Consider the following 22547-nt stretch of genomic DNA (forward strand, 5'->3'; position numbering starts at 1 on the left):
GTTTACAGTCTGAGTGCTGGTCGATCCGTGAACCCATCCACGAATTTGACGATAATCCAGGTAACTGCCTGGTCCAAAGAGCAGAAATCCTGTTATCAAAAACCCAAATATAAAAGGAACCTCCATGTCGGTAGGTACACAGTCTTCCACTCCTACCAGGAATCCACTGTATATCCAGCGAGACATATCCCGAGACTGGACTCTCCTTCACCCAGTCGAGGAAATTGTATCAATTGTGTTGAAAAACCAGCTGATCAGATCCATATTCCTTAAATTTTTGGAAAATATGTAAAAAGAGGCTTCGAAAAAGGAAAGGCGGGGGCACGAGGAGACAGAGAGAAAAGAAACACGTCCGCCTTCCACCAGGAGCAGAGAAAAAAAAAAAAAAGGAGCATGTTTACAGAGAAATGTACAGAAACGTAACTCCATTTCAGAAATGTCTGATTTACAGACTGCGTTTCACCTTTATTTCTCTGATAAACTAGAAAATCCCTTCTCAGTGCCTCTCGGGGTGCCTGATATCAGACCAAATGATAATGATTAAAGCAAAGTAAAAAGGTTAAAAATGTTTAAGTACTCACTCCCCTTTTTGTTTTGCATTTGTTCCTTCCAGGATCTGTGTATGCTTGGGGGATGGGAACCAACCTGCAGCTTGGCACAGGGGAAGAAGATGATGAGTGGAGCCCGGTGAAGATGACGGGCAAACAGCTGGAGAACCGTGAAGTTCTGATGGCGTCCAGTGGAGGGCAGCACACAGTCTTACTGGTCAAAGACAAACAGGAGAGCTGATGACCCTCTCGGACAGGAGGACAGGGAGTATTTTTGATCTTTTTCAAGGTGGGGCCTTGTTCAGGGTGCTCAGTTTTAAATAGGCTGTTAATCTCTATCTGGCTGTGCTGAGCTGGGGGGAGGGGGGTCAGGGGACAGGTGAGGTTTGACCTCTTTTATGAAGAACTCCTTTCTTCTTAACTCGTGGGGAAATGTTTGTTAGATCATGAAAAAGAGGAGACTATTTTTTTAATCAGTTTTTTTTTTTGTTTTGGATGTTTTATTGAATTTCACTGAGTCGTTTGGATGAGCGTATGCCTGAATCCTGTGTTTGTGAATGTGACTGCATGTAGGCTGAGGAAAGAATAGAGCGTACTCTTTGAACAATAGTTTTTTGTTTGTTTTTTTTTTTAAAAAAAGAAACGTTTTCTTTAAAGCAATAATTAGATTGACTTTGGTTCAGACAGGAAATTCAGATTCTGTGAGTTTAACATGTTAGACGACTGTTCTCTTTTACCCACTGCAAAACACACAATTGTGACTATTTGGACAAATGTTGAAGCTTTATACTGTACCTTTCCTGTCAGAAAATAAAGGTGATTTCTTTTAAACCCTTTTTAGCATTTTTGTTTAGATGGGACAAGCAATTTGAAAGTTTCGTGTTCAGCAATGTGGAGCTAAGGGGCATTTCTATTTTTTCTTTTTTTAAGACTTTAGGTTCTGTTTGTTTGTTTGTTAAGCCACTTAACTGAATCCTTCAGGCAGCTAAACTCAAGGGGTGAGCCAGTGTTGCGTCGACACAACTGGCATCTTTGTTTAAAAACAGAAAACGTATACCGTCACCTTTTAGGTTCTTTGTTACCAGCAGCCTGTCACAAATAAACAACTTATTTAATTGTTTTAGTTGAATCTTAAAATAAATGCTGCAGATACCAGTTTGACACAAAGAGCTACTGGCTGAAAAAGTGACATGACGATCAGCTGAAGCTTAATCTTGTTTCAGGTTTTTGCTGGATTATGTTTTTCCTTAAAGACTTCCTCTGTCCTCCGCTTTTCTTATTTCTTTAAGCGCACTCTCCACTGTGTGCCGTCACGGTCGGGTCCCAGGACCGGACTGAAAGTGTGTTTAAAAAGCAGCCAAAGAAATTCTTTCTATTTTTTTTTTTTTTTTTTTTTTTTGAAGGAAATCTCGAAGGATTTGGTCAGGACCGTGTTAAAAGATTACAAGAAAGTGAGGCAGAGTAAAAGCAGAAAATGGGAAGGAGACGTTAGTGTTGGCGTTAAACTTTAGCACTGTGCTGTTTGTCTTTAACATCAGCCGAGCATCAGTCAAACATGGCAGCTACCACTTTGGTCTTGGCTGCACTCAGATTAGCCGTTAGCTCATCAATCCAGTCAGAATTAGTCTGTTTGTATTAACTGGGGTCGTTCAGGGAGCTATAACGTATTAATTATTCATATTTTCACAGAAACTCGCTTTAAAAAAATCTGATTTATTGCTTTAATCATGCGAGTGGGATATTTTAGTCTTTTATTTTATTAAACTTATAGAACATTGTGAAATGAACTCCCTGCTTCACAAACCGGGGACATTATCCTCAGCTCCGCACAGCCTGAAGGATTCAACAAAAAAAAGAGAACGTTCTTTTATTATAGATCCGCAGCAGTTGCCTCCCGAGTTGCTCCGGCTCTTTTATGAGTTCAGACAACACACAACACAAAGGCAGTGAGTGAATTCGTATCAGCAGAAACGCTTACGGATGCAAATGACGGTGACACGAACACGCGTCAGAGCTTTTGTCTGACCGTGTCCCTCCTCGTCTCGTCTTTTTCCATCTGACCGAACGGACCGAGACTGAAGTGTCAGGCCTCTTTGACACGCTGCAGTGCTGTTCGTGAGCACTTAATTGATTTGAGTGCATTGCTTTTTAAATTATTTATTCAGTTTGTTTTGTCCTGCAGTTGAGACAGCATAGCCAAAGTGTGACTGAGGTCACTGAAGACTGCTGTTTGCAGTGGAAGTCTGTAAAAAAATAAGATTTGTAATGGCATTGGAGGAATTTTTCAATTATATACAAAGACCTTGAACACAACTGCAAGACAAAATCCTCCAGGAGAATCTTACTTGTTTTCATTTCTGCATGTTCTGATAAAAGGATTTTTTACCTTCTTTATCCTACTGACAGAGCGCTTAAGATTTTAATTATGATTTTTTTTTTTCCTAAGTAAATGTCCTGTCATTGTGCTGTTTTTTTTTTTTTGCAACACACAAGCTGCTCATTCTAAAGAAGCCCGTTTTATTTTTTAAAACCACGAGACCTCAACACAAAAGTTGAGTCTGCAGATGTGGATGGGCTAAGCTGCAACATATCTGAGCTCCGAAGTTATAAACAAGTGTCAGAGATGGGTGGTTTTTTATTTTTTTAATCAGCTTTATAAATTCCCAGCCCAGAAATACACCAATGACATCCTGCGATTAGTTTCTTTCACTCCCAGGCTGAAACGGGATTTGTCGTAATGTGTGCTGGCTCTAATCATCTTCTTGTTAGACTAATCACAGGGGACACCATCGAGTCTCCAGCACCTGCACCGCCGCGCGCGCGCTCTAATGACACGGAGCAGAATTAACCCTGTGCGTGGCTGATTCACTCCATCGCACGGCTTTGTGCCGTACGCCGCACGTGTGGCGCCATTAAAACACCGCGATGTGACGAATTTCTGACTGAAACTTGGCAGCTTTCGAGTCGCACTTCTGCCTTCTTAATTAACTCGTCGTTTCAATTTGCCCCGAACGGCTTCTCGAGTACGTTTCAATTAGGAAATCTAATGTTTTTCAATGAACTGAAAGCTACGGAGAGCGTCTTCCCTATTAAAATGTTAGATGGCTCTTTGAACGACAAGCAGTTTAATTCAGACGGAATAATCCGATTGCGGTCAAGTGTCGACCTACTGTATTTAAAATAAATAATCGTGTACCACACATGAGAGTTTTTGTCCAAGTTATTTGCTTCTTACTCAGCTTTTTACCCAAATACATGCAAGTTACAGCTTTTAAACACATCGTTTTTTTATATCTTCTTCATGATGGACTATTTAAGATGTACTGTAAAGGAAAAGATAGAAATTAAATGTAGCTTCAACAGCCCCATGTTCCCCTTAAATCACTTCAGAAACACTTGTCATTTTCCATCAGGGCTGCAGTGAAATGACCCGCACGTAGTGTGCGTTTTGTGTGAGAAAACATTCAGCCCACGCGTGTTTCTCACCAATCATGTGGGCTGGAACACCCTTGACAGAACAATGTTTGACGGCTTTCACTTTTGCGGGTGGAAATAAACACACGATGTGCACGGGCTCATGTGTTACATCTGAGGGCAAATTACAGAAGCCTCGTATCATATTTGTCAACATTGTGTTTTAATTGTAACACTAAATTGTTACCACTACTGTCACACTCTTTTTAAACAACAAAAACCATAGTCTTTGTAATAAATCAGGTCATCTCTAATGTATTAAATGTTATAAATATACTGTCATTGTGTTGTTTGGTATAAAGAGAATGATCTATTTTGAGAATTGACGCACTTCCATGACTAAGTGCACAGGAAACCAAACGCATCATTTGCAAATGAAAAGCTCTCTTGCTGTTAAACTGCTGGTCCTGTGATGCCGGCAGACCAGACCAGTAATTACCAGTGATTGCCTTGATAGATTGAACTGTTCATCCAGTGGACCGAAGGCTTCTCCCGAGGCCACGGCCGTGCACCAGCAGCTGTGGAAGAAGGGCACCATGATGCGCGTGACTCATCCCTCTGATGGACTTTTTGTGTCTCCATCATATTGATCGTGTGATAATTACTCAGAGTTTTGCGTCGGAGACGATGATGTAAAATCCCCCTTTTTATGCACGACAACAACTGTGATGTAGTGCGAGATAGGATAAAAGGTTTTCGGCTGTTCAGACACTCTTAGAGTGGATGAACGTGGGAGATTAGAAAATGGGAGATAGTATTTGCATGGGCTGGTGGATGTAGAGCTGGCTCAGGAGTCCTGGGAAGCTCTGAGGAACATTTTGGCTGGTTTTGAAGTGGGGTTCTATGAAAAGGTTCTAAACCATATTACTTGTTGTAAATAGCTCTGTGAAAGGCCTCAGTTTGGAGAGAAATTCTGTATAATTCTGATCAGACTGATGAGCTAACAGCTAGTCCAAGTGAGGCCAAGTGGATTGCTGCCATCTTGAAACAACTCCAGTCTCCAAATTTTCATAGTGAATTATGCAAAAGCCTATTTTTTCAAAACTGCTGTCAATTTCTCATGGCATGGTTATTTGCAGAGTTCTAAAGTTGTCTGTGAGCACAAACAGTGCAGCAGCTAAATTAAATGCTTCCAGCAGGAATTTCATGATATTTATGCTAAAATCACTGCAATGTCAAACAGATGTCAGTGTAAAGGTTTAAATGAGTTTTACGAACTGCTACGAATTTATGAAGATGGGAGTTGTTTAAAAATTTAAGCCTTAAAAAGTCCACCTGGATATCTTTGTTTCATTTAAGTGTAAAAAGGCCACACATTGTCCTGTGAGTAAATACTTTTGCCCATTTTTCTATAATACTTCGAAACTTCAATAACTGGCAGTTATTTATAATTTACTATGTATTAAGAGTGCATGAACAGTTTCTAATGAAGAAAAAAACAAACCAAAACAAAAACAAGATTTGATTTTTAGAGTTTTAGTGAAGAAAAAAATATTGCATGCTGAAGTTAAAATGAACAGTATATAAAATATTTACATCAAAATTTTGAAGTCTTCGTCTTACAAAATGCAAAAACAGTCCAAACAGAAAACAATACACTGGTGTTTTTTTTTTGTTTGTTTTATTTTGTTTTCCCTTAAACTCTACCTTCTTTGGATGCAGACCCAGTCCCTTTCAGTCTTGGTAGAACAGCCAGTAACAGTTCCTTTCTGGCTGCAGACACAGGCCCACATCACACTCCTCACACTTCCATGCTGGCCCTCTGAGCTGTGGTCCATCTGCTGCTGGTGGGGACAGGTAGGTGTTTACCACCTGGGGTCTGCTGAGGCTCAATTTTCAGAGAAACTCCAAGGAGGTGTGCAGCAAGCGACCCTTGTGGATGACATAAGAGTTTGTCACAGGAATGTCAACCAGATGCTGGAAAACAGTGGTAGGCCATCTCTTGGCTTCCAGTGGACTTATTTTGTGCCAATCATCTGGTATGAAGTGTCCTCTCCTCCCATTTACTTGTTATATTCTGTAACTGTGGTGGGCCTAGGGACAGAGACCTTCTCCATCACCTGTCTTCTGCCAGCGCTGCATTGTGTCCCCAGTGTACACTGGGCAGGCGGACGGTGCAGCACATGGACACCTTCCTGGTGTCCATCCTCTTCACCACCAGATACTGCCTGGGGGATCTTTTGGTGAGTGGGTTTTCTTGGGTGGTAGGGACACCGACTCTTCCCTGCCTGTATGTCCCACAAGCTCCAAATCCCTGCTGGCTCAGGTGTCAGAAGAGGAGGGGACTGGTGTAAAAGTTGTCTGTGTAGAAAATATACCCAGGCCCCAGATAGTCTTTGTTGATCAGTTCAGTTACTATGTCAGAGGAGAGCCCCTTCCCCATGCCCGTGTAGAGCTTGAAGTCGATGGTGTAGCCATTTATGTCAGCAAGCACAAAAAATTTCAGCCCCTGCTTTGTTGGCTTGGCATTCATGCCGAGCCTGGCTTTGGTGACAACCATCTTCTCGTCGACTATAAGGTGCTGTCTTGGGTGGTAGAAGGCTTTGCACCTCATTCATATCATCTCCATAAGAGGTCTAACTCAGTGGAGGTGGTCATAATCCCTTTCGTCTAGAAATTATGATGTCATAGCCTCACCTCTAATCTAACCAACAACCGGAGGGCAACCTCCTATCCTTGTGTTTACAGTTTGTACCCAAAGTGCAGCTTTATGCCCATGTTCCACACCTTGTTTCCTGTTTTAGGTGTATTTTCGTAGCAGCGTTGCATAGATAAAGGGTTTTGGGTCATTTTCAGTGTTTTTATGTGACGTTTCTAGAAATACTGATGTGTTTATATGGATCTTTTTTGAAACGACAGACAAAAATAGAGTTTTGGAAAACCTGTTTTTGTGTGGACAAGGCCTTAAACTCTTTCTCTTCAAACCGGGGTCTTTCAAAAAGCTATCTACAACAGGTAAGATATTAATGGTTCATAACATTTCAACAGATCCCCACTTCAAAACACAAAATGTCCTCACCCATACGTTTATTTACTTTGTTGCTCTTTTAAAGTTCTGTTCTGAAAATTTGTCTATTTAAGACTTCAAGCCCTAATAGATTTCAAATTATTCATGAACCATCTGATCCATAAATACGATTGTCCATCCCCAGTCAGAAAACCAGCACTGGCGTTGTACAAATTCAGAATGAGCAGCTTTAGGGAATGGTTGACATTTACCCAGGTGTAACTTTGGAGATGCTCTTGTTTTTCTGCTAATTAGAATACGCTGTAATCCTCATACAGTCTGTTATGACTGTGAGCAGATGGTATCGATATTCAATTCCTGTTTTTGCCCTTCTGCAGTGAAAAATGGCTTCGCAGCTTTTTGTTCTTAAGGCGATTAGTCAACATCTTGGGCAGGATCTAATGGTCTGATCTCCTTTGGGAAGCATTTGTCACAAAAATGCAGCAAGCCAGCATCAGAATATGTCTGCATGATGATAATCTTCCTTTTGGAGCATATTAAGTTCTAGATAATATAAGACTCACAGCTGACAGTGTGCAGATTCATCCGAAGCGTTATGTGAAACGCCTGAATTACAATGTGCCTCTGCGTTCACTGTGAGCTGTACCAGGTCATCTGTTATGTCTGGAGATTTACAATGCTAAAATTTTGTAGCTCTATAATAAATGCTTCAACAATCATTTTCTCTGTTCTCATTTGCCTCCGCTGATTTGGGCAAATGGGTAAATTATTTCTCAGGGTGTTAACCTGCAGGAGGTTGATCAAATTCAAGCTTGTGAAAACAAATTAACCCAGAAACTATCTAATATCTAATTTTTGTATCCAACAGGCAGCTTAACACTCATTCTGACAGAGTTTTGAGGAGCTGATTATGCTCCACATTAAAGACAGCAAGCCAAATCTTTCACTATCCTCGTCTTGGCCCACAGAAGATGCCACCTCTGTCTTCACACTACGCCCTAAGACAGGGGTGGCCAATCCTGGTCCTCGAGGACCACTATCCTGCATGTGTTACTTGTTTCTCTGCTCCAACACACCTGATTCAGTGGTTAAATCACCTCTTCATGTTCTGCAAAAGCCTGTTAATCATCCATTGATTCAAATCAGGTGTGTTGGAGCAGAGAAGCAAGTAAAACATGCAGGATAGAGGCCCTCGAGGACCAGGATTGGCCACCCCTACCCTAAGATGAGTATCTTCTACAGGAGAATGATGTTTGTTGATTTCAGTTCAACGTTCAGTCCTCTTACCCACGTGAAACCTGCTGTTAAACCGAGCTTCAAGGGCTTGGATACCACACTGCAGCATTTGATAAACAAACACAAACAGTCCTCCCACCTCTGGCTGGAAGACAACTCTAACTCCAGTTGGAATATTCAGATCACATAAAGCTCTCAATTCACTCGTTTGCCTACACTTCAGCCCTCACCTATTGTCAAGAAGTTTGGATCATGACCAAAACTCTGAGGTACCGGATCCAGGTGTCTGTAATGAGCTCCTCTGTAAGGTGGCTGGGGTCGGCATTAAATATCAGGTTGTCAGGATGTGTGAGTGTTTTTTTTGTTGTTTCCTGTGCTTTTGTTTTCTTGTGATCCTTGTGTTTCTTTAATGTGTTCTTTTATAGTTTTGCCCTCTGTGTTCCTTGCGCCACTGTTCACGCTCTCTCGGTTCATCTCCTCAGTAGTTTTCCAGTCAGCCTGCCACACCCACTTCACCTGTCCCCCATTACCTCTCAGTCCAAGCTGGAGTCAAACACCCAGTCAGCCTTCATAATAAGTCTCCTCTATCTCCTCCTTGCTGGTTCGTTGTTGGTCTCGTGTCACATTCAGGTTCTCTTCTTGTGATCCTCAGTGTTTAGTTTTCTTGTTGTTTTTTTTTTGTTAAATAAATCAGTTTTTGTTTTAGCGGATGAATCTGCATTCTGGGTTCATTTTGCTTCAATCTGATGCAGGTGAGGAGCTCAAAGTAGAGCCGCTGCTCCTTCACATAGAAAGAAGTCTGCTGAGGTGGTTCTGACATCTGGATGCCTCCTGAGCTCTACCTGTTGGAGGTTTCGGTCAGGTCTCACTGGTAGGAGACCCTGGGACAGACCCAGAACTTATATCTACTCTGAGCTTGGAATGCCTCAGGATCCCCAGGAGGAGCTGGAGAGTGTCACTAGGAAGAGGGGTGTCTGGGTTTACCTGCTGGACCGGATGCTTCTGCAGCGCAACCACAGATAAGCAGAAGAAAATGAATGGATAGATGGCCTGAATTTGCATCAAGTTAAAGGATTTCTTTTATGTGAGTGAATACTTTCTCACAGTTATGGTACATTTTAATCTCTGTTCGTATAATAAACATGTCATCCATGCAGCTGGGTGTTTCCAGCCTCCAGTTAATGACAAAAAAATAAAAATAGAAAAACGGCACACTCGTTACATTTAGACTTTTTTTATTGTTCACGATAAATATACAAAAAGTCAATGTTTATTAAAGTGTGGTTTTGTTTACACAAATAAATATTCTGATCATTTCGGTGACCAAAAATCACAGCTTCATCTCTGATTGATTTAAGTGATTCTCTGGTGTTTAAATGCTTTAAAAGCTTCACAGCCACATCTGTGACTGAGGGCCGCTGCGGCCCCTCTGCGCTGAGTTCATGCACTCAGTCTCTAATCAATACCTCATCCTTCTGACTAATTACACACAGATTTTACACTCAGCTCAAAAGGTGTTAATAATATGAGCTGTGATTTTTAATAAAGTAAATACAGATTTCAATTTGATATTATGCTCCAACATTTTTAAAATAAAAGCGCAAAACCAAGCAATTATATTAGACATTTTATGCATTATAGTACTATATATATTTTTATCTGAAACCTTATTCCTTTACAAAATAGTTCATCTTTTTATTAACAGAGTGAAAGACTAAACTGAATAAGGCATGATGGGTTTTGTTTTCAATCAGATGAACAACACTGCTGGGCATTTATGAAAAATTTCTGATAGCATTAAAGCAAAAATGAGAAAAACCCATGACAGAGGACAGGATTTCTTTGTTTTGTTAATGTTAATTATGCAACACGCCATTTTGATCAAAACTGCAGCTTGTTTTTACAGCAGCTACACAAACCACATCACTAAATACTGAAGGTCAATACAGAACATTATTGTTACATTCAGTGAAGTATATACAGCGCTATAGATGTCTGTTCAGTAACTTATCGTTTTTGGCCTGATTTAGCTGGGAAAATAGCTGCTTACTTATGCATTGCATTGTGAACTGAACACAGGAAAAAAATAGAATGACAATAAAAAAAATAATGGTGGAGACTTAAAACTATAAATTATAATATAAAAATAGTTACAATGTAAAAGAGAGTCTTTAATCAGGGAAGATAAATTTTAGATTTCTTTAAGCTAATAATTGTTCACAAACAATGTTTTTTTAAGTTTACAAGGTTCTACTTATCTCAAATATATAAGAGGAATTAAAAATGCACACCAAAGCAAAAGCTCAGTACTCAAGCAGTGTCTCGCTGGACTGCAGTTGTTGGAGATTAGTTAGCAACTCAAAAATGCAGGAAAAGTGTTTGCAACCAAGCGATCGTCAAACCATTCAGTTGTGTTTTAACTAGCTAATTTTACAAGGTTTAGCAAGTTTATAGGGCCCCCCTCTGAGCTGTAATAAATGTGTAGTGCAAAACTGATGGTGGTGTTAAGATTTATATAAAAACGTTTGCAAGAGCTAGTGTGAAGTTTTTTGAAATGAGATGTTTCTAAAATATCAGCAATTCATTTTGGTCTTTGTCCCATTAGCTGTTCGCTTGTCTGTCATGTCAGAATTAAACCCTATTTCTCCAAACTGATGTCCTTCACAGAGCTATCTACTGCAGGTAAGATATTAATTGTTTATAACAACTATCGCTTTAAATAATCTTATCATACATGACATTTTGCCTTAAAACTGTGCTCTTCTTGGAGCCACAGTCACCATTTTTCAGCAGCATTGTCCCTGCTGCTCTGTAAGGATGGTGTTTTCACTCATTCCTGTCAGGGTCAGTCTCATCTACATCAAAGACAATCTGTGAGGCTGATTCAACCACTAAGACAGGGGCCACAAAATCCCACATCAGTAGGTAAGTCACTTTGCTTTAGATCAAATCTTTGCCTGCCAGTTTGGTTATTATAGGTCTGCGTAACACTTAGGGACGCAGTATAAGTCCATGACTGCTCACCTAATGTGGATGTTTAAACTGAAACATTATCTCCAAAGTGGGACAAAATGAAGCCGAAACAGTTGAAAACTTTTCAATACAATCTTAAATAAATGTATGATCACTAAACACGTTTTTAGAAACAATTCAAGTCCATTTGCCTACATTTTCTTATGCACAGGCACACACAGGTATGTTTGTGATCCTCCTCCTACAATAGCTGTTTCTGAAGTAAGACAAAGACAATTCGTGACATGAGTCCACAGCAGTCCATGGGTTATGGTTTAGTAGGTCAAACGCCTGTGGACTCTGGCTCCTGTGGTGGCGAACTGTGTGTCATCAGCCTGAGCTGATCTCCTCCCACCGACTGATCCACGATTAGTCAGCCAGGCGCCCTCTGAGCCGCTGCAGGAGCACAAACCGTTACAGGCTCTCTAGCGCTGTAGCGAGCTCTGGAGAAGCTGCTTTGCTCCAAGCGAGAGCGATGAGGCAGGCAGAAGTCCCTGAAGCACCTCTTGAAGTTCTCATCCAGAAAGGCGTACAGCATGGGGTTCAGACTGCTGTTGGTGTAACCCAGGGCGATGCACAGGTGCCAGCAGGCCATCACTACCAGGTTCTTGTGGTCAATGTCAATCACCGTCTTGACGATGATGAAGATGTGAATGGGGGTCCAGCAGATGACGAAGGCCGCCACGACCACCAGGACCATGCGGGTGATCCGCCGCAGGTTCCTGTCCTTCTCCTTGGAGCCCGACAGGAGCCGGACGCTCTTCAGACGAAGGATCATCAGGCCGTAGCAGATGGTGATGACGAGGACGGGCACCACAAAGGCAAAGATGAAGACACAGATTTTTGTTACCGTGTCCCAGTACCTTTCCGGTTCAGGGAATCTGAGCGTGCAGGCTGTGTTTCCTGAGGAGTTGAAACATTCATGGGGTTTAATACGCGCAGGAGCTAATCTCAGTTAATAACCCAGCTCAAATTCTCCTTTTAGTGCGATAATGGCTCGATATCAACGCTCACCACTGCAAACAAGCTAATGTAGAGAAGCAGCAGTTTTCTACAGTAATGGTGGTTCCTGTTTCCCCCCCATCGAAACAATTAAACTCACCCACCTTTATCCGTCACCTTGGTAACAGCCATGATCATCACTGGCACGCCGACAGCGGAGGAGAGGATCCAGATGCAGACGTTTATGAGCTTGGCTTTTGCCGGCGTGCGGAAGTCCAGGGCTTTCACCGGGTGGCACACTGCGATGTAGCGGTCCACGCTCATCATGGTGAGCGTGAAGATGCTGGTGAACATGTTGTAGTAGTCGATGGCGATGACCACTTTGCATAGCAGCTCCCCGAAGGGCCACGTCCTCATCATGTACTTGGCGCTCTGGAAGGGGAGGGTGCTGGTGGCCAGAGTGTCGGCCAGAGCCAGGTTGAAGATGTAAATGTTTGTGGCCGTCTTCATCTTCGTGTATCTGGGCGGGAGGGCACAGAATATTTTTATTTGAGTCACAACAATGTTTTAAAAAGTCTTGGTTGGAGACAATTGAAGTTTCTCAAGGTCTGGCTGCTGCTGCGACACAAAGAGTAAGTTTTATGTTTTACTAAAGAATTCAAGCAAATTATGTAAAGTTTATAATCCAAATTTGTTTTATATGATCATTCCCTTACAAAAAAAAAGAAATTGCCAGTTCATTTAAAAGGGAAAGCTAAGCTCATTTGAAGTCAGGTCCCGTACTAAGGTAATAAGCAATAAACATCTTACCTGTTGTAGATAGCTTTTGAAGAAATAGAGTTTAACTCTGACTGGACTGATGAGCTGATGGTTAGTCTGAGAGGAGCCATTGCTGTTTTTCTAAACAGTTTTAATTTTAATTTAACATTTTAGTGGTTCAGGAAAACATATGGAGGAGTTCAAGTATCTGGGAGTCTTGTTTACAAGTAGGGTGGAGCTAGAGGTGGATCTACGGGTCAAGACTTTGCCTCTGTCTGTCCTGGAGCAAACCCAGGACTCTCTGAAGGAAATATATTATATATCCTCTCTGGCCTGGGGACACCTTGGCATCACCCAGGAGGAGTTGGAGGGAGTCACTAGGGAGTGGGATGTCTGAGTTTCCCTCCTGAACCAGTGAAAGCCAGTGGATGAATGGAAACGTTATTTTATAAACCTTTGCATCACTGTCAGTTTTGCATTACCCAGTTATTTGCATAGAATTCTGTGGTTATTAGCGTGCACAAATAAGGGCAGCAGCAGCTAGCTGCAGCACTTCCTGCAGGAACATTGTAATATCTCTGCTGGAGTAACAGTACGAGATGGCGACAACTCGAACTAGCCATTAGCTCATCAATCTGGTCAGAATTAAACTCTGTTTCTCCAAACTGAGCTTGTTCAAAGATTTATCTGCAACAGGTAAGATATTGGGTGTTCACAACCTTTCCACAGAACCCCACTTCAAAAGACCTGAACTACTGACAACTAAGCCTGATATAATGAGGTTAAAATTTTGTTAATCATGCCAGCGCGCCAAATTCTCTGCAGCCACTCCAAAATGAGCCTGTAAACCTCATTTAAATCCTATTTCTCTGCTGTGAGTCGATTGAAACTTAAAAATTCTTCAAAACTTTCTCAGTTACAGATATGTTCTCTTTAACCGGTGCGCTTTGCCTGGATACCAGCTGAACAGTTCACTGCTTGTTTAAACATGGTTTTCTAAAGCTCTGAAAATGACAGCAGCGGGTAACTTTAGAACAAATTGTGTTTATGAGTGCTTTTCTGCCAGACTACAAGCTCTAAAAGAATGAGGAATGAAAAAAGGGGTGCATTTATATTTTATTTTGTTCTATCACAAAAAGATTGATCATATTACACATCATGCATCGCCCTCAGAATGTAATCTGTTTGACAGGGACTGTGTGTATAATATGCTTTATGTTCCATTTGTGTGATTGCACTGAGAACGGAGACAGAAAATCTCATCTTCTGGTGCTGCTTTCCAAGAATGTGAAACACTCAGGAGGCCAAACCGTCGCATCAGTGCTCAGCCATTATTGCCCGCTGCCACAGGCAAAAGGCGATAACGTTTTTGGTCGCGTCTACGTGTGCGTCTGTCTGGAACATGAGGAAAATATCTCATTAACCAGCGGACGGATTTTAACAAAACTCTCAGAAAGTAATCACTGGATGTTTGTCAGCATCTGATTACCGTTTGGACTCATTCCAGTTCTAGATGGCCATCATAACAGACTGACTTTAGGAAACACAAAAATGATTAAAGCTCAGCTCATTTTACAGACATTGAGTTAAAATTCAGTGTGGTAGAAGCTGAGAGTCATCCTCAGCTCTGAGCTCCATCACATCTAGTGACTTCCTGCATAATGTCATTTAAAAGGTTTGATTGAACCGTCTGCAATGACCCTTCAAATTATAAGATGATCTTAGTTTAAAACTCTGACATGATAGGTGGTGGGTGATATGCATTCCTTAAAGGGCTTTAGTTTGAATAAACTGCATGAATGCATGAATGCCCAAATGTATAAAAATGATTAAAACAATACAGATGTGAGCTTGTAAGACATCAGATCACACCGTTGATGGTTTTGATGGTTATGATACTGTTCCCTGAACCTGCTGATGATCACAGCACAGGTAATGGGAATAACTGGTCCTGTGAAGTCGTTTTAACAAGAATCTGTAGATCTCAGGGTCCACTTTTCTGTGTGTGTGTGTGCATGGGGGAGGTCGTGTTCGAGAGAGGCTTTCAGACACACCACAATTGAAAAATGACTTAAAAAATTGCATTTTTGTAGTTCCAAAAACTTACAAATTGTTATAAAATGAATCAATATCTCAATAAAAAAAGTCATGGATTTAACTTCATAATTTCATTATTGTCTTCTGCCTCAGTGTGTGTTGCTTTGCACCCATCATCAGCATGTGGCCAAAAATGATTTATATCAATCAAACACGTTTTTTTTTCTTCCTTTTTTTAGTTTTTATTCCTTGTAACTGGTGTTTGTTGTGGTTCTTACCGGATCACTCCGTACATGACCAGCACGTTCCCCAGCAGCCCCACCACGCAGATGAGCGAGTAGAGCGCAGTGATGCACACGGCGATGATGAGCCCCGCGGTGTTCCTGGCTGCCGCTCCGCTGGTCTCGTTGCTCCTTGACGCTTCCAGCAGCGGACCCTCCGAGAACGAGGCGTTGAGGGGAGCCGCAGACACCGAGAGGAGCTCCGTGAAGCCCTCGGGAGGAACGGTGGGGAACTCCATGATGGTCGCAGCAGCTCCTGACGCGCAGAGCAGTCCAGGTTTTCGTGGTGTCCAGGAGTGCTGGGAACAGACCGGATGATCAGATTAGAGGAGCTGTGGCGCACGGAGGATGTCGGAGTGGGGTTCCTCTCCACTGGCTCGTCCGCTCTGCGCGTTCCTGCGCGCGTGCGCTCCGCTTAGGCACGAAGCGCTCTGTGCGTAAAGAGGAGACTGTTCTCCAACCCGCAGCCGAGCTGACAGGGGCTCAGTTTACAGCTTTCACTGAAGGACACAGATTTTCCTTTGGGTTTAGTATTTAGGAAACTCTGATTTAATAACATTTATTCCTTTTTTTTTACAACTTAGACAAAAACAAAACAAATCAAACCTTCCTTTCTGCGCGTTAATGCGTCAGTTCGTCATCGTACATTAAATCTGACAAAAACAGAAATAAACAGATACAAAAACAATAATAAAAAGCATAAAAAATAAGAACTAAAGACCTAGCACTCCTTGAAGGCTTGCATATCGCCCGCAGCCCTTCATAAGATCATCTTATGTTGACAAATGCTGGAGTTAAAATCGTTTTAGTCAAATCTTGAAAATAACTTTGTGTAATCTCAATCATGTCTGCAATGTGTTCGTCTTCAGGGTATGACTCTCAGCTACGACAATAGCTCATTTCTGCTCAGTATCTTTTAAAATGATTGCGTTTTAGCCATTTCTGTGGTGGCTAATGTTGTCGAGCTGTCAACTGGGTTGGCTTCAAAAGTTAATCAGTCGTAGATGTACATTCAGTGATTTCGTTCTGAGAGTTTCATCCAAATCTGTCCTCTGGTTCATGAGATATTTTTCTAACAGACAGCATTGATACCAACAGTTAAAGCTATGGATTTAAGCAAGGAGGAAGGAGAACTTCCCCCATTCGTGCCAGACCCTCTACTGTTTCCAGCAAAGTGAAATGAATCACTAAGCTGGTGAGAAAAGAAAAGGCTAAAGCATCTGTGCTCCTGTAAGTTCAGCTGCTTCACAGTTCACACCAAAGAATCTGTTTACCGGATCTAGTGTTAAATCCATTTATATGAGAACATGTTTCAGAAAGATAAGATTTAAACAACTCAATAAAGAAAAGAAAAAGGGATGAAGTAGGAAGGTGAGAAAGTACAGTCAAGGCCATTATTTAACCTCACAATACATGATAGCAGAAGTTTTATCCTGTTTGTGTGTGATGTCTCTCGGTCTAACAGCAATGTTGTTTCATTGATTCTCCTTCAACAAGAGAAGAGCTTCTTGTTCCACTGCCCACACAGCATCTCATAAAAAAAATGCCAAACATTACATCTCTCATTGTTGAATGTTAACACAATTAAACACGTCTGTATCGAGCCTTTTGTTTTATTCGGTGTCAGTTTGCAACATTTACATACTTTAATGGCCTGTGGTTTGGGCTGCCTGTCCTCCTCAGTTTGTCAGGGTGTTGAAATTAGCCCCGTAAACCACAGCAGTGATGTAATTACCTGCCAGGGCTGATTAAATATTTAAGATGGCTTTGATAGTCTAAGTAGCAATAGTCAAAGCTGTGGCTGTTCAAGCCAGCTCTCCTAATTATTGCACTTCTTTTACGTTTAGAGCAGTATAATAAGATGCATTGATCCAAACACACCCTACAGGAGTATTAATGTGAGGCTTCTGTTTGATTTGGTGTTAATTCAACAGAGTTTAGTGGATAAAATATGTTTTTGTCTCAGATATTTATTTATCTGGAACATCCGTCTGGGTAAACAAGGATTAACATTGTCACATTTTATGCACTGAACACAAGATTTTATGAACAATTAATATTTTACCTGTCATAGACAGCTCTTTGATTGATCTCATTTTTGGAGAAATAGAGTTCTGACAGGATCGCCGAGCTAACAAACACACCCGAGACCAAAGTGGATTGTGGTTATCTTAAAACCCAAATCTCAGAAGTTTTTTAGCGGTTCATTTAAATGTAATTTCATAGACTTTTACATCACCGTCAATTTCCCATTACAAAATCATTTGCATACACAGCAACATTGCCTCCGTTAAAATGATGCTAGAGAGTGTCTGTGTGTGTGTGTGTGTGTGTCTAATCTTTTGACAAAATTAAGTACATTTGTGAAGTAGAGAATTAGCACAACAAGTCAGCCTGAGTTATTCTACGAGTGTGAAAACTAGTTAACAATTGTCAGAGTTACACCAACAATTAATCAATCAAAACTAACACCTCAAGTGTAAAGTGTTAGACAACATTCATCTGGACAGTTTGAATTTAACGCTCAAAAGAGTGGGTTTCTGTAGAACCCACTCTACACTGTAGACGCTCTTGAGGGTCATTTTACCACAGATTTTTTTTTCTTGTCGTGTTTCTTTTTGTTTTGCAAGTGCAAATAGCTGTAGCAGGGCAGCTCAGCAGGGCTGTGGTTGGAGTTGTTTCCTCCCACAGACCAAAAACATGCATATTAGGTTCAATGGTAACTCTAGATTGACTCTAGGTGTGAGTGAACGTATGAATTGTTGAATGTCTCATTTTACTCTATCTGTCCCTGTGATGGACTTGCCAGGTGGACCTGTCCAGGGTGTCCCCCGCCTCTCACGCATTGACTGTGGGAGATAGGCACCAGCTGCCTGCGACCCAGAATGGAGAAACGAGTAAAGAAAATGGATGGATGGATTAAAATAGCTGCAGCAGCAGTTAACTTTTAGTCACACCCGTTAGGAATGTTACAACATTTCTGACTAAATAACGGCCTAATACAAAACAGACAATGATGTAATAGTAAAACCGTTTCAAGGACCTGCTTTGAAATTTTGAGCGTTGGAGTTGTTGTAAAGCAACAGCAATTCACTTTGGACGGGGGCGCACTCGGACCGTATTAATAGGTTGATAATAGTTAGTCTGAGCAGGACCATGTTCAAAGAGCATTACTGTCTTATTAGTCCAGTCTAAAGAAACAATTCAACATTAACTCTTGGTCAGAAGTTCACATGACATCGAGGATATTTTATTTTTGCTTTTTAAGTGTTATTGGTTCATTCATTTGTTGATGGTCCTTAAGTGAACCACCATGTTGAGGAGGAGGGAGACACGGAGGTGAGCTGCCCCACATCTCACTGCCAGAACCGGGTCAAACGGCAGGAAGGCACCGCTGAATCCAACCTTGAGTTCTCCTAGTCTTCTGCTGCACTTCTGTTTTGTGGAGTGAGTCTGCAGTTTTTCTAATATGCTGGTGTTTTTGGGATTTGCAACATTTTTTATTTTTTTTGCATTTGTTTTGTTGGTTGTATGTTTTCTCCTCCATTTTCTGTGTTTGCAGCCCGTTTCACTGCTTGTTGCACATTTGCACCCATCGGCCACCGTAATAAATGATCTCAGAACTGAAGTATTCAGAATCTGAAGTACTGATATTTCAGCGTCAACCCAGATTTCCCTGTTGGGCTAAATGTAGAGAGATGGTGAAGCTGGAGCTGACTGAAGTCACTAAACCGACCAGTCAGCTCTGATTCAGCTCCAAACACCTTCTGTATTTCTCTGTAGTAAACCCTGGCCTATGGATGTTTCTACTCTTGTTTATACACCCATCTCTGACACTAAAGAGACACTCAGGCTCGCAGTCCAACTGAGACAGCTCCCTGGCTGAGCTGCAGTGAAACAACTTACACAACGGTTCACTCAGTTCAATTGCTCCTACGGCTGTTTGTAGGAACATTTTCCACCTGCTTCTGCTGCAGGAGATTTAACGATACACAATGTTACTTCAGAGAACCATCTATCCCACAAAGTAGGAGGAGTAAAAACACTGTAATGTATGATTTAGGGGTCGCTGCTCCCTGTAACGGCAGAGTGCAGATGATGCACCACATCGTTGTCTCTGAGCAGTTTTGACAACTGCATTGGACATGTTTTGTAAAAGAGAGACAAGTGGAACCTACATTAGGCAGCAGCAAACCAAAATGCTGTTGTTGTTGTGTCTCCCCTAAGGGAAAATCACTCATGATTAGTGTGTACAGGCAGCATGATTACCCACATCAATCATCAGCCTGATGGAAACCTCTGGAAGCATTTTACTGCCTCCTCCAACAGTCTCCCTCATGCCAGGAGATTTAAAGTGCTGATCATCGAGTTGCTGCGTAATCCTGATCCATATTTGACTTTTAATGATTATGTAAACAAGCAGACCCACATTAGACTTTGATGATTGTTTCACTCATAATAAATAATCTTCAGTAGGCTGACTCAACAGCTTCTATGAACGTTTTGTATGTGAATCGTCTGGTGAGTGAATGACTTTTATATTGACTGCCAGGTTCCATTTGGTTTAATTTTACCATCAGGTGGTATATTTCACTGCCTCTGAAATGTCAGAAGTGTGGAAATATGTGATGTGTTTCTTTCCAGGGTTATAATTTTACACTAATAGGACAGCTCAGATTTTCAGAAGTGAGGTTATGTGGCAAGAATATAAATAATAATTATCTTACCTGTTGTAGATAGCTTTTGGAACAGCCTCAGTTCAGGGAAATAATGTTGAACTCTGACCGGATTGACAAGCTTACAGCTAGTCCAAACAAGGCCATGACCAAAGTGGACTGCTTAATCCTAACTGTTTGTGCAAACACTATTTTATTAACCTTTACACCAATGGTGTTCAATCCTGGTCCTGGAGGGGCCACCATCCCTGCATGTTTTAGGTGTTTCTCTGATTTGATACACCTGATTAGAATGACTGAGTGATTGACAGACTTCTGTAGAGCTTGAAGACCTGCAGAAGAGCAGAGAAACAGCTAAAACATGCAGGATAGTGGCTCTCCAGGATCAGGACTGGACACTACTGCTTTATACCATTGTTACTTTGCATTTTATGGTTATACTGGCAGAAATATTGTGATATTCCTACAGAAACCTAGTGAGCAATAGATGTGTTTTAGATCTTCAGTTTAGATCTAGCCTTCATTAAGAGTTTAGCAATATTTAAACCAACAGGTTAAAATACTAAGTGACAATGGGTGTCATGGGTAGTGAGGCACCGACTTACTGCAGGTTTACAGATAGGCCTACCTTAAAAAAACATACACTGGTAAAGTGCAATAGCTGTCTAAATTATGTCTATTATACATTAAAATAAAACGGGGTTAAATGTAGTTTAAGAGTGAATGTATAGTGAACATGTAAATTTTAAGCAGATGTCGATTAGCTGTTTTTTTAGAGGTGTCTATTTAAACATATGTGATCCAATCTGGCAAAATGAGTTATTATTTTAAATTTTTCCATCTTAAAGGCTTCAAAATGGTATATAGTTTGTTGAAGTTTGATGATTTATCACCTAGCTAGCAACAAGCAAGTTTTGTAATAAAAGTACTTGTATAAAAACACTTTTTTTCTTGGTCTGGAGAGATGCCATTAGGATCTCAACCCCCACATTTTAAAGGTCTTTCCAGCCTGCTGAGAAAAACACATTCAGTTTCAAAGGAAGCTAATACCTTGAGCTCATTCTGACTCATTTTACAGCACAGGTCACATTAAGACATTTTTAATATGTCTATCATATATATATGTATATATATATATATATATATATATATATATATATATATATATATACATAAATTTTAACTTGTAGATGACATTGACAAAAACGTGTATTTGAAACTTAGACATCTACCAAACTTTCAGATTTAGACCAAATATAAACCTGTTTTAACCTAGATGTTTATCCACAATCAAGTACAAAACGTTTAGAGAGAGATGCTCGCCAGACATGCTACTGCTTGCTGCTGCTGCTGTTTGTGCTTTCAAATAATGAATTCTATGTAAAATAATGTGTATTGGTCAACTGAATGCTCATGAAATGATGTTTCCATGAACTGATTTAATATTTTTAAGATCAAAGCTGTCTTAAGGTTCAGTCTTGGCTCAACTCAGACTAGCCATTAGCTCATCAGTTCAGTTGTAATTAAACACTATTTTTCTCCAAACCAAAGTTGTTCAAAAAGCCGTCTGAAGCAGGTAAGATGTTAACTGTTCATAGTGTTACAACAAGGTGAGGGGATTTATTGTATAATGTCCTGTCAGTCAGCTATCTGAGAAGAGACTTCACATATATTTTTTCCTTTTTTTTTTAAATTAATCATGAGGTTTTGTGATTTAATTCTTTAAGTAGACGGCTCAGAGGGAGTGTGAAATATAAAAAGAACAACCACATTGTGCTCTCAGGCTCCTGTGAGTCTATGAACCATTGAACTGTCAGTAATCAGTCGGAACATTTTGCAACATTATTGTTTATGCAGTAACACAGTCAGAAGGGTAACAGCTTCTATTGATCTTTTGCTTCAGAACAGGATGAATAGCAGAGATCAATACAAACCCTAAATATGACTGACATACACACATTAAACTTTAAACATCTCCTGGAACAGATCTGAAATAAATGAAGAGTTAATTCAGAGTGGTTCCCAAGTTCAAAATAAATAAATTTATTAAACTGTTAAAGATGTGGTTCAGCATCAGTAGGTCTAATGGTATTGTTACCAGGGCTTCCTAAATTTAGTAGTTTTCCTTCTTTTTATCAAGTTAGAAATCTCAGAAGATGTTTTTTTCTCCTATTGTTTTTATTTCCTTCACTCACAGCAGTATCCTGCACTAACAGCCAGCGGTTCCTTTTGTTCTCCGGGTTTCAGCTGACAATTAGTTATGCAACAGGGATTTGTGTGGGTCTAAGACTTGATTAGTTCCCTGATTCCTGTGTGGTGCAGGCATCCAGCTCAGACATGACAAGACAGGCTCCATGCACTAAATAAAAACAGAAAGTCTGCTGCAGACGTTGCCTTCAGTGGGAAACAGGCAGCCGATGTACACAGCAAATTCAAAAGTGTTAAATGTTTTGGTGTTAGCAGACTTTGTGCAAAAGCAGAGTTAATTTTACACTTATAGAGTCACATTCTGTTCATGTAACTCTGGGATGTATATTATTAGTAGTTAAAATCCAGTGTTAAAACAAAGTGTTTACGTATCAAATCTAGAGGTGTTAAAATGGAATCAATAACT

General features: G+C 40.7%; 2 protein-coding genes across 3 annotated transcripts in view; one reads left to right on the forward strand and one right to left on the reverse strand.

Annotated features, from left to right (window-relative positions):
- Positions 1–1379, forward strand: part of rcc1 (regulator of chromosome condensation 1) — a 6847-nt gene extending 5468 nt beyond the window's left edge. For both annotated transcript variants that reach the window (XM_017433234.3, XM_017433235.2), the window contains exon 10: positions 614–1379. In XM_017433234.3, coding sequence (XP_017288723.1) covers positions 614–789 — 176 coding nt within the window. In that variant the 3' untranslated portion in view covers positions 790–1379. The remainder of the gene's footprint in view (positions 1–613) is intronic.
- An 8094-nt stretch (positions 1380–9473) lies between these two features.
- Positions 9474–15631, reverse strand: oprd1b (opioid receptor, delta 1b). The gene is made up of 3 exons (XM_017433231.3): positions 15255–15631; positions 12345–12700; positions 9474–12141 (listed from the first exon to the last, which is right to left on the reverse strand). Exons 1-3 carry the CDS (start codon positions 15494–15496, stop codon positions 11612–11614), a joined length of 1128 nt encoding a protein of 375 aa, XP_017288720.1. The 5' UTR covers positions 15497–15631; the 3' UTR covers positions 9474–11611.
- Between the last annotated feature and the right edge of the window lie 6916 nt (positions 15632–22547).

This window comes from Kryptolebias marmoratus, linkage group LG16, assembly GCF_001649575.2.
Source record: "Kryptolebias marmoratus isolate JLee-2015 linkage group LG16, ASM164957v2, whole genome shotgun sequence".
NCBI lineage: Eukaryota > Metazoa > Chordata > Actinopteri > Cyprinodontiformes > Rivulidae > Kryptolebias > Kryptolebias marmoratus.

What these genes read in the sequence shown, in the direction of transcription:
- oprd1b (XM_017433231.3), bottom strand. Translation starts at nt 15,496, where the DNA reads ATGGAGTTCCCCACCGTTCCTCCCGAGGGCTTCACGGAGCTCCTCTCG. An exon ending in GTCATGTACGGAGTGATCCG is followed by an intron (nt 12,701 to 15,254) that starts GTAAGAACCACA and finishes CCTCCCGCCCAG; the next exon opens with ATACACGAAGATGAAGACGG. An exon ending in TACCAAGGTGACGGATAAAG is followed by an intron (nt 12,142 to 12,344) that starts GTGGGTGAGTTT and finishes TCAACTCCTCAG; the next exon opens with GAAACACAGCCTGCACGCTC.